The sequence below is a fragment of the Melozone crissalis genome, unplaced genomic scaffold (assembly GCF_028551555.1).
Source record: "Melozone crissalis strain CALT ecotype California unplaced genomic scaffold, PUWL_Pcris_2 ptg000092l_1, whole genome shotgun sequence".
In the NCBI taxonomy this organism is placed as follows: Eukaryota; Metazoa; Chordata; class Aves; order Passeriformes; family Passerellidae; genus Melozone; species Melozone crissalis.
This window is the reverse complement of record NW_026535869.1, coordinates 2,776,523-2,788,664: the sequence shown is the minus strand read 5'-3', so window position 1 is coordinate 2,788,664 and position 12,142 is coordinate 2,776,523. Positions and strand designations below refer to the sequence as shown.

The 12,142-nt window shown below is 45.1% G+C and overlaps 1 protein-coding gene across 1 annotated transcript in view; it reads right to left on the bottom strand.

Annotated features, from left to right (window-relative positions):
- Window positions 1-12,142, bottom strand: part of GRIK4 (glutamate ionotropic receptor kainate type subunit 4) — a 201,509-nt gene that overhangs the window by 68,922 nt on the left and 120,445 nt on the right. The window contains exons 3-4 of the mRNA XM_054291409.1: window positions 8,577-8,741; window positions 563-660 (exon numbers count right to left, since the gene is read on the bottom strand). Coding sequence (XP_054147384.1) covers window positions 563-660; window positions 8,577-8,741 — 263 coding nt within the window. The remainder of the gene's footprint in view (window positions 1-562; window positions 661-8,576; window positions 8,742-12,142) is intronic.

Here is a 12,142-nt window from a genome sequence, read left to right as displayed (position 1 = left end):
TCCCTTCCTACCCCCAGGAACAACCAGTGTTGTATTGCAAACCAGCACTCATTTGTGAATGCAAATTATTTACAGTGCTCAGTGCCAGCCTCCTCTGTTGGAAGGCTGAGCTCCAGAGAGAGCCACTAAATGGCTGAGAGATGTTATCAGCCTTTAAAGGGATGAACTGTGAGAAGAAAACTCAATTTCTTTTCCAGAGTGCAGAGCCAGATCCGTGTAGGAAGGTTCAGGGCTTATAAAATATTAAATCCAGCACATAGCCTGGACAGAGATAAAAAAAAAAAGGGGCTGAACTGGATGGAAGAGCAATAAACATAAAGCTCCCCAAGAATGTGCACAAAGCCACAGCAGGAGATTTGGGTTTGCATCCAGCAGGGTGAGCTTTGGGCTGTGCAGCCCTCAGTGGGGATGTGGGGATGAATGTGAGGAGCAAAAGGGGGTGCAGGGAGGAAAAGGGAGGCAGAAAGAGGCAGCAGAGGGGAAAGGGAGATGTTTCAAAGGTCTGTGCATTAGGACGAGGGGGATCAACCACGCTGACATCACAAAGGGATTTCCCACTCACCTCTTTCTCCCCACAGATGTTGCTGATGATGGAGCTGGAGGCTGGGCTGGAGGAAGGTCCCAGGACTCCCACCACGCCTTTGGGGAGAATCTGGCACACTGTGGGCAGCACGAGAGGGAACAGAGGTCAGAATTCATCCCAAATTCCAGAAGACAGCCATGCTCAGTAAGAACACAGCCTCATCTCCTTCCCACAGCACCCTCTGCGCCATTTCCATCCCCAAATTCCCTTTATTCCCCCTGAAGCACACTCCATCTTCCCCCAGTTCTAAAACCCCACCTCAACTCTCCCCAAAACCCCAGAATCTTCATCTCTGACCCCTTTCTGTCCCCAGGTCAGGAACATGAACTAAACTTTATGGAAAGATGCTAAACACAGCAGTGCCCTGGCTTTAAAGCATCAAACGGGCTTGTAGCAATTTCTCCCCTCATCTTTGCAGAGTTCAGCGGTAAAAACAAGGATTTCATTGCTGGTTTTCATTTGTTTGGTGTTGTTTTCTTGCTGGCAGTAGTGAAATCTTCTGGCTCCCTGCCACCAAGGTTAGCAGAGCCATAAAAAACACCTGATAAACTGAAGTTAAATCTCTTCCTGGGTTAAACTGCAAGGGGGGTTTTTGGGTCCTTTTAATTCACAGCACAAATCCAGCTGAATTTCCACCTCCTTGCTGCCATCCCCATCCCCTGCATCACTCAGAACCTTTTCTGCAGAGCAGGAAAAACCTCCTGAACAGGAGGGGAGAGCCCCTCATGCCTCAACCCCTGAGCTCCAAAAGCCTCCTGAGAGCTCACTTGCCTCATCATCCTCACTCACTCAGCTTTTCCCCAGACAAAACCACATTTTCTCAACTGCAATCTTTCTGAGCACAAAGGAGGCACCAAAAGGGAGAAAGGAGGCACCAAAAATCTTGAGAGTTATGGCCACAGCAAGCTCACAAGGTTTCTGTGTACAAAAACCAAACCACTGGATGCCAAAGCTGAGATTTCAGCTGTCACCACAATCAAACCTGCCTCTTCCCCTGGCTTGCACCTCAGAACAACTCTTGTGAGGGTTGTGAAGAGTTATTTGAGCTGGAAAAATTCAAATCTGGACATGGCGGGGTTTATTTTGGTAGTAAAGCAAATTCATCATCAAAACTGCTGAGCAGAAGATCAGGGATAGGTTTTAGTGATTTCAAGTCTTTAAATCAAGGTTGAAAGGGGAATAAAAGCTCACTGTGCTTGGGGTGAGCTAGAACAGCACGTTTGGGGTTGAGTTTGGGGTTTGGGGAGTGAATTCAAGTTTTCCCAGGGAAGCTGTGGCTGCCCCTGCATCCCTGGAAGTGCCCAAGGTTGTCCCTGCCCATGGCAGGAGGTGGAACAAGATGATCTGTCAATCCAAACCATTCTGTGATCTCTGGCCTTATTCTCCTCCACAGCCTGGAAAATGAAGCCCAAATCTCATTTAATTTGTCACTCTGGGGAATTGGTTTTGCTTCTCTTTTGAAGGGAAAAAACTCCTTATCCTCCCCAGTCCCTGCTGATTGCTCCAACTTCTTACAGAAAGTGCTCATGAAATGCAAACATCTCCTCTTGGGTTTTCCTTCCTCCTCAGCTCCCTCTCCCTCCAACAACTCAATCTCCTATGGAGGGATATTTTTTTCTGCAGCATCTTCAAAGGAATCCAGGGCTTGCTTTTCCTCCGTGCTTAAAAAATTTACAGGCACTTAAAGCTCTCCAGAAGATCCTTTTAAATGAGGAGCACCAGGCTGAAAGCAGCACTCATCAGTGCCTCTCAGCTCTGCCATTCAGCATCCATGAGGCAGGAGCTGCTCCAAGCTCTCCATTTCTCACAGGTCACCAGCACAAAATTCCTGAGGAAAATTTTGTTGTGGCATGCAAGGGGGAAAGTTTGGGGAGTGGTTTTCTCCTCGTGCCTCCCAGCAGGAGCAAAAAGTGGGTTAAGTAGCCATAGCAACAGGGTTGCAACAACTGGAGGAAGAAAAAGACCTGGCTTATCACTACCAGGGGGAAACATCCACAAAAATGAAGGAAAATGAGTGGAAACAAAGTGGAGGTGCCTGAGGCAAAGGTTTTGAGCACGTTTGGAAAGATTCTCTTGTAATCCAAGCACATTTCCTGTTTTACCTGGTGCTGTCAGGGCTCTCAGGGAGAAAAGGCTCGACCTTGCTGCTGCCATCCACACAAGCACTGGCAGCACGTGGAAATGTTGGTCCTGTATCCAGAATCCACCCAATAATCCCAGGGACTGTAACCATGGATAATTCCAGACCCCTGCCACTCCAATCCCCTCATACTCCAACACCACAGAAGCTGAGGGCTGTGCAGGGCCCTTTGGGATGCTGCAGGCTCCAGCAGCTCCGAGTTTCTGCCCCAGTTTTGATGTTGTTTAGAATTCAGGGTCTCAAAAGTGCTGGAATTGAAGTGGCACCACTTTAAAAACCTCTTTACCATCCTGGATCAGGTGTGTGCTCAGGGCACAGGGCAGTGTCCAACCATTTCCATGAGGGTATTTTGGAATAAAACCCACATTTGGGCACTTAGGATACAGCAGGATATTTTTAAAGGAAGGCAGAGCTGCAAACTTATTTTGAACATGAAAAACACAACAGATGAGGAGCTGTTGGTGATAAATGTATTCACAACCCCTCAGACATGGCCAGAGTGCCTTTCTCTTCCTGAGATCTGGATCAGGTGTGTGCTCAGGGCACAGGGACCCTCCTTTTTTACAGCAGGGCAGTGCCCAACCATTTCCATGAGTGAATTTGGGAATTAAATCCACATCTGGGCACTTGGCACATAGCAAGAGATTTTCTAAAGGAAGGCAGAGCTGCAAACTTATTTTTGAACATGAAAAAGCACAACAAACGAGGAGCTCTTGGTGATAAATGTATTCACATCCCCTCAGACATGGCCAGAGTGCCTTTCACCTCCTGAGATCCCAGGAAAACATTTCCATGAATCCTGCCCTGTTCAAAGCAGGGCTGGAAGGTCCCTCCAGAGAGAGGAGCCACCCCTGGGGCAGAATCATCTCATTGAGAGCACAGAGATACCTGAGCAGGGTTTCAAACAGAACACACCGAGGATTCCTGGTTATAATTCAAAATAAACCAGCAGGGAAAGTGTGGAAACACCTCAGGAGCTCCCTGACTGCAAAACAGAGCCGAGATCTCCAGAGACAGGGACTGGCCATGGGATTCTCAGAGAGAAAACACCAAGGGCATAAAGAAAAAGGGGTTCTGGAGATGCTCCTGGAGCATCCCTTGTGCTTCCTGACAGGAACCTGACACCAGAGAGGGATGGAGAGGCTGGGGAAGCGTCCAAGGCCAGCTTGGACAGGGCTTGGAGCAAGCTGGGATAATGGAAAATGTCCCTGCTCATGGCAAAAGGTGGGAAAAAATGATCCTTAAGGTCCCTTCCAACCCCAACCATTCCTTCCCTGATAACCAGAACAGGCTGAAAATGAAACGGAACACAAAACTGAAGCATAAATAAATAATTTATGTTCCCAAATAGTGGGACAGGTAAGAAAAACCCAAAAAACAACATGTTGGAGTCAACAACACTGAAAGGACCCTTTGGAAGGGCACTTTGAAATATCCATTGTGTAGATAAACCAAAATCTTCAATTCTCCAGCTGCTGCCTGACCTGCCCTGGACTTTCTATTCTTATTTTTGAGAATCTTGAAAACTTGCCTGAAGGTGAAGAGGGGAAAAGGAAAGGGGGAAAAAAGAGGGGAAAAAAGGGGAAAAAAAGGAAAAAAAAAAGGGGAAAAGGGGAAAAGGGGAAAAGGGGAAAAGGGGAAAAGGGGAAAAGGGGAAAAGGGGAAAAGGGGAAAAGGGGAAAAGGGGAAAAGGGGAATGGAAAAAGGGAAAGGACCCAAAATAACAATAACAAAACTCTTTTACCTACTCAGATCTGATTGAATTTGAATTTTGGGAGCAAATACAAGAGAAAAGGGAAAAAGTGCAGGTTCTGGAAAGAAAGGAATTCAGATGGAGAGCTGGATCCAGGCTGGAAGTGGCAGCAGCAGAACCCAGATTAAATTCCAGAGGAGTTTCCAGCCTCCCTGTGGGATTTGGGAAACCAGCAAAATGTGTTTATTTTGGGAGCCTGGTTACTTTAACTGGATTCACAACAAAGAGGAGCTTAAAAGGCTGAGGAGGCCAGAGGGGACAGGGTGACAAGCAGGGAAATGTGTCCTGCCCAGACATCAAAGGGAACAAGGTGGTTTAGATAAAGACATGATTAAACAAGTCACTTTGGAGCTGCACAAAGGGAGCTGGAACATCAAACACAGAGAGAGAACAGGTTTTCCTCGAAACAGCAAAAAACCAAAATAAATAAAGGCTCTGCTCACAGCTTCTCATTGAAACCTCCTTAAAATGACACAGGAACAGCCAAAGTTTGTGTTCATTCACATCTAAGGCTGGAATAGCAAACCAGGCATGAATGTGATGGATTGAGTGGGATTTTACCTGCTGGAGCAGCTCAGATTTTCTTACATTGAAACACCTGAGTCAGTCAGAAGGGAAAATGGGAGAAAAACGGTGCCAGGAAAAAAAATTATAAAAATAAAATATAATATATAAAAAATAGATAAAAATTGAAATTAAAGTAAAAATAAAATAAAAATAAAATTAAAATAAAATAAGAATAAAAATAAAACAAAAATAAAAATAATATAAAATATAAAATATAAAATAAGATATAAAAATATTAAATATAAAATATAAAATAGAATCAAATAGAAAATTAAAAAATAAATAATAATAAAAATAAAATTAAAATGAAATACAAAATTAAAAATTAAAAAAATTTAAAAATATAAAGTAAATATATAAAATAAAATATAAAATACAAAAATAAAAATAAAAAATAAACTATAAAATAAAAATAAAATAAAAATAAAATAAAAATAAAATAAAAATAAAATAAAAATAAAATTTTTAAAAAATTTTTTAAAAATTAAAAAAATAAAAATAAAATAACGCTTACTCCCCAAATAAAAACCCTTTCTCCCCAAAATTCTTCCTTTTCCTGTATTTGGAGTATGTGGTGTAATCCCAGCACTCCCAGATCTGTCAGCTAAGCAGGGAGCTGTGATATTTAAGAGTGAATCAAGGAGTGTGAAATGCGAGAACAGTATTAAACAGCTGTAAACAGCTTTGCAGTCACAGGTTAAAACATCTCAACAGTTTTTATTAATATTGTGTGTCATAACAAAAACCAGCAACGTATTGAAGCATTTGAAAGCCATGAAAGCCTTGAAATTCAAGTTTGGGGATCTGATTTTCCTCTGCCACCAGGATAAATCAAGAATAACATCAGTGACATTAATAGCAGAGCCATACAGAATCCAGATTATTTCTTTTCTAAGAAAAGCTTCCAGACATTTTTTCCCCTCTGAAGAAAAGGCAAATAACACACTGCAAAATTCACTAAAATCAAGTCAATTTGCTGCAATTTCTACTCTAAAAACCCAAGTAAAGGAAACAAAGAAAATCACCCCAAGGTGAAAACTGGAAATGGGAGATGCCTTTTCCTTACTTGTCCTTTTCCCAGTTTCTCCCCACGCACAACATTTGCTGAAAACAACAAATTCTTGAATAATATTTCATTCTCAGCCAATTAATATTCCTCTGGTGGAGAAACCTTCCAGGAGAAGAACTCCTGAGCAGTGTCACAGGCTGAAAATGAATCAGAAATCCCTCTGGTGATCCTTACAGCAGCTCTGGGGTCCCTGCAATCAGGTCTGCTCCCCAAAAACCAAACTAGAGGCCAGGAGTGCTGCTGCAAGCAGGATATTTACGAGGAAAGAACAAAAATTGGGGTAAAAATGCACTTTTGGATGCCCAGAGAAGCTGGCATCCAAAAGTGGAGGTGTCTAAGGACAGCTTGGGGTGGAGCTGGATGAGCCTCAAGTCCCTCCCAACCCATCCCAGTTTGGGATTCCATGGCAATTCCCATCTTTTCTGCAAGATCTGGCCAGGTAAACTGGAGCTTAATTGGTCTGGCCACATAAACTGGATCTTAATTGGTCTGGCCACATAAACTGGATCTTAATTGGTCTGGCCAGATAAATTGGGTCTTAATTGGTCTGGCCAGATAAATTGGGCTTGCCTTAATGTTGTGCCAAGTTAGGGGACAAGAGGGGACAACAGAGATGGGGAAAACCAGGAAAATGTTTAAAAATGGTTCGGGCTGGGTGCAGGTGCCTGAGCTGGGCTCAGCCTGGGCTGCCTGACAGGCTCTATAAATAAACCCAGGTTCTTGCTGAGATCTCTTTATTAACTGCACACTCCTATAAATAGAGCAAACGCTGGTGCAGGAAATGAGGGAGTGATGTGCTGATCCCACAGCCCCACAGAGCTGCTCGACCTGGAGATCCCTGAGCAGAAAAGCCACCAAAAGTCCAGGAAAAACCAGCCAGCCCCAAAGGACAACACCCTGCCACACCTTTTGGGGATAACCCTGCAGATCACACAGTCATGGAAGGCAGAATCATTAGGAAACGAGTCTAAAATCCAGATTATTTAAAATTATTCCTCCAGCTTTCCCGAGCCAACTGGTAATAAAAAATTATAGCACTCCCTTGAACTCTAAAATTATTTTAAAAGGAGGATTTCCTATTCCAAAAGGTTTTCCCTCTTACAGGAAAAAAAATATCAGAGACCTTTAGGGTTCCTTTCAAACTGTGGGACAGTGAGCATAAATTTATTTTTTATTCACCAGCACAGAGCTGGCATATTGGACATCCAGAGGAACAATCCTAATAAAGAACAGCTTCATCCAAGGATTTGAAAGTGACTGGGAAATCTGCTCTCTTTGGAAATTAGCTCTTCTTCACCCTCAAGATTTCAAACATCACTTGAGGAACTCCACTTGGTGTAAATAAATCTGCTGCCAACCTCAAGAAGCTCCAGGAAGAGCTGCTCTGTTTGCTGACACACAGGATTCCACAGGGTTTTAAAAACAACTTAATTGCACCCAACTTGCCCGAGAGTCTCTTGTTTGCTCACCATTAAGCTCTTGACAAAGGATCAGCATTACCCCTGTTTATTGACAGGCAGATTAAAGGAAATTATTTGTCCCAAGCCACTGAGTGGTGGCAAAGCTTCCTGGGGGCAGGGATTCTCTCAGTCCACGCCTGAGCTCGCACCAGCACATTTCATTCATCTCAAATGGAAACTGCTCAGTGCAAGGAGCAGAGATGGGGTTTTTTCTCTCTGTTCCCCTTTGACTGCGACAAAATCACAAGTTCAGAGTGCCAGATGGCTCCTGGGAGGAGAGCTGGGCTCTCTGGTGATGCCTCAGGTTTTATATTTTATACAGGTTATATATATTTCAGGTTCTGTGCTGCTTTAGTGTGTGGGTCTGGGTTCACATCAGGGGATGCTGAGCTCTGTGCACAGAGCAGGGAGACAAAACAATTCCTGCTCCAGCTGGGCACCAAGGACAAATGATCCCAATCTCAGCCCAGGAGCACAAACACCGTGGGCTGGAGAGAGAAAAACAAGCAGGGTGGGACTGCAGGGGCTAAAGCTGGAATGGGACAATGAACTGCAAGGTGCAAATGGAGCAGAACTGATCCAAGGGAGAGACCCCGGGAGCGCTCGTGCATTTTGGGGCCATTTTGGGTCCATCTTGGGTTCATTTTGGGACCATTTTGGGTTCACCTTGAGTTCACTTTGTGAGCATTTTGGTTCATTTTGAGACCATTTTGGGTTCATCTTGGGTTCCTTTTGTGACCATTTTGGGTTCATTTTGAGACCATTTTGGGTTCACCTTGAGTTCATTTTGTGACCATTTTGCGTTCACCTTGGGTTCATTTTGGGACCATCTTGGGTTCATTTTGGGACTATTTTGGTTCATCTCGGGTGCATCCCTGGCTGGGCTCTTGTGCTGCCCAAGGTGCATCCATTGAGCCTATTAATAAACCCCTGCTTTATTCTTTAACTCCTCCAGCCTCTGCTCTACCCCAGCCTCCCCAAGGCACCCCAGGGCTGGTACTCACTGGTCTCAGCTGTCTCGTACTCGCTGTCCCTCAGCAGCTCGAAGATGTCCACCTCCACCCTGGCCTTGCCCGCCCGCTCGGGCGCGCGGTTGATGCGGTTCTTGGCCAGGGTGATGGAGAGCCTCTCCCCTCTGCTGCACTCCATGGGGTCATCCAGGATGGCAGCTGTGGGGGGAAAATGGTGTAGGCACGGGTTAGGTTTGGGATCTGCACTCCCCTCCCCATCCCCATGATGCCTTAAGGTTGAGCTTTCATGTTTTCCACATTCTACACTGCATTGGAATACAGCTCTGAACTTTATATAAAGTGTTAGAAGTTCTCCTCACAGCTCAGTCCCACAGAACAATCCTTGTCCAGCCCCAGAACCAAGGACACCGCTGCAGCTTCAGCCCAAAAAGTGCAAACAACAGAGAATTGAGCAACAAACAACAGAAAACTGAACAACAGAGAGCAACCTGGGAAGGTGGGACTGCATCACCTGGAGCTGGAATTGGACAATTAACCCCAATATGAAAATGCACCAAAATTTATAAAAGTGTGAAAACTCGTAACCTGGAGTCCATCTTGGGTGTAGCCTTGTCCAGGCTCTTGTACAGCCTTTAAAACCCTTTTAATAAATCCCTGCTTTATTCCTTTAACTCCACCCAGCCCCTGTTCCAGGTATCCTCTCCAGCATCACCCACGCTCCTGATCCCTGCAGGAGCTCTGTTTGTGCTCCTGTCACCACCAGAGCTGCCACATCCCCCTTCCCACACGTGGCCTTTCCCGCTGCTTCTCCCACTCCCCAGGCCCTGCCAGACAGGTGGGTGGTGAAATCTCTGCAGAGAAATCTCTGTTTTACCTGCTGGAACGCCACAGCACAGCCACCCACGCTGCCAGGCTCCCAGCACCCACTGCCACACGGGCTGGCTGCTCCCAGACAGGCTCATCCAGATGCCCAACCCTAAAAAACCCAGATCCAGGAGCTGCCTCACATCCTAATGAAGGCAGAATGTCCCCAAAAACCCCGGGATGGTTCCTTTGGGGTGCTGAGGAGCTGGGATATTTCAGGAAGCAGCCCTGGGTGGGGAGGGACAAACATTTTCCAAACAGAAAATGCCCTGCATTCAGGGCAGAATTTGATAAGGAGCTGGCACCCCAGTGGGTTTATCCTGGCTAACAGAAGGTGCACCCCAAAATGCAGATTTTCCACTTTATTTGGGGGAGAGCAGTGCTGCTGTTAAAAAACCACCAATTCTTATCTTTCCTCCCCAAAATATCCATCCACAGGGAGAAGTGCCCTTCAGCACTGCTCAGGTGCTGGGGAGAAAAAGAAAGGAGGAAAAAGAGAAAGGAAAAAGGGAAAGGAAAAAGGGAAAGGAAAAAGGGAAAGGAAAAAGGGAAAGGAAAAAGGGAAAGGAAAAAGGGAACTCAACAATTCCTCCTTTTCCTATCTTTTCCCAGTTTTATGGGAGTTAAATTGAGTTCTTTTTAATCTCATTATGCCACAAAAAGGTTTGTGCTTTCCTCCAAGGCCAGGAGCAGGGGTTTTAGGATATTAACATGGCTGATGACTTCTTTTAATTAGAACAAAGCTGGGAGAGCAATTTGCCACAAACTCCACTTTTCCAGGAGAGAAGCAGAGGAGAAAGTTCTTGCAGGAACTTTTCTTGCAGCCCTGCTGCTAGGGAAGGGTAAATCCATGATGAGCATCACCAAGTGCAGCTCCTGCTCAGGTGCTGACTGTGTGAAATTAAAGATCAGCACTGGGGGAGTGGATGTCAGCATTCTCAGATTCATTAGTTTCTAATTTAAAGCTTCAAAATTGCCAAATTGGGGAATGTTTTTCACGTATTTTCCTAATTGGCAGCTTTCAAACAAAACCCACTTCCACTAATGCACAGTTAAGTGATTTTGAAGTATAAAAATAGTCAAAAGCAAAGCATTTGGAACAGTTTCCTCAAGCCAGCTAAGCAAAAAAAAAGTTTGTACAGAGATGTTTTAAATTTCTGTTCAGGGTGGGATTTTCTATTCTTATTTTTGAAAACCTTGAAAACTTCCCTGAAGGTGTAGAAAAGGGAGGAAAAGGGAGGAAAAGGGAGGAAAAGGAACCCAAAACAGCAAAACTCTTTAACCTACTCAGCTCTGATTGAATTTGAACTTTGGGAGAGAAAAGGGAAAAAGTGCAGGTTTTGGAAAGAAAGGAATTCAGATGGAGAGCTGGATCCAGGCCGGAAGTGGCAGCAGCAGTTCCAGAACTCAGATCACATTCCAGAAGAGTTTCCAACCTCCCTGTGGGATTTGGGAAACCAGCAAAATGTGCTCATTTTGGGAGCCTGGTTACTTTAACTAAATATTAAACCAGCCCCCAGCACTAGGGAGGTAATGAGGCTGAACTAATCTTTATTTATTAAAGCTGGAGGATGAAAAAAGGTCATTTAATGTTTAAAAAAGGTTGGTTTTAAAGCTTCATGGCTCGGGACACTGTGCCAAAGCTCATCTAATAGTGGCATCATTAAGTATGAACGAAAATCTTTCTAGAAATTCCCTTTCATCTCTTCCTGTCTATTAAACAGGGGGAGATGCATCAAGTAAATCTTTAATCCTGAAGACTTACAGCAAAATCTTTGAACTTGGTTGCCCTCAAAAATCATTTCTGTCTTCCCCATCGTGATAAATGTCACCAGTCTGGACTGCTGCTCCATGAATGATGAGGAAAATGTTGCAGAGGGAGCCAGGAGCACCTGGACCTGCAGAGCCTGGCTCAGGGATGCTCAGGATTCCCCAGGCACTGGGTGAAGCCACCAGGGCTGAGGTTTCCTCAGGAAGAACTTCTCTTCCCATGGGATGCTCCAATTCTGACAGGAAAAACATCCCTTGTACTGCAATAATCAGCTTTTTATTCCATTTACTCAGATTTGCCATGCAATTAACAGATTCCCACATAATTAACACAAAATCCACGCTGCAGAAGCACCAGACCAGAGCTTATCCCTTTGGAGTAGCTGGGTAATAATCAATCAAGGTTCAAGCAATAGGTGACTTGCACTGCAAATCTCCACCAGACACAGATTTCAAAGGCAATGCTCAAAGTTAAGGATTTAACAGCGAGAAGAAGGAAAAATAAAGGCATAATTGGGAGCCAGAGAAATGCAAGGGATGGGACGGCACCTTCTGAGAAAAGCAGATTTTAGTGACTGCCCTGCAGGGATTTTTCAGCCCTCCGGGATGGGGGTGAGGAGGAATTGGAGCTCTCTGGTAAAGAAGGAGCTGGGAAAGGAGGAATTGGAGCTCTCTGCTGGGGTAGGAGCTGCACAAGGAGCTCCCTGTGGCTTCCTCAAGCCCCACATCCCCAAGTCCACACGGGATGGGGCCGTGCGGCCAAAGCCCTTCCTGTGGCAGCAGATGCTGAACCCCTTCTGCCTCTTCCTTCCAGGAGGAGGAAGGCCATCCATTTCTCAACCCCAGACCTCCATTTCTCCACCCCACACCTCCATGTCTCCACCCCACACCATCCATTTCTCACCCCCACAAATCCATTTCTCAACCCCACACCATCCATTTCTCACCCCCCATGCCCATTTCCC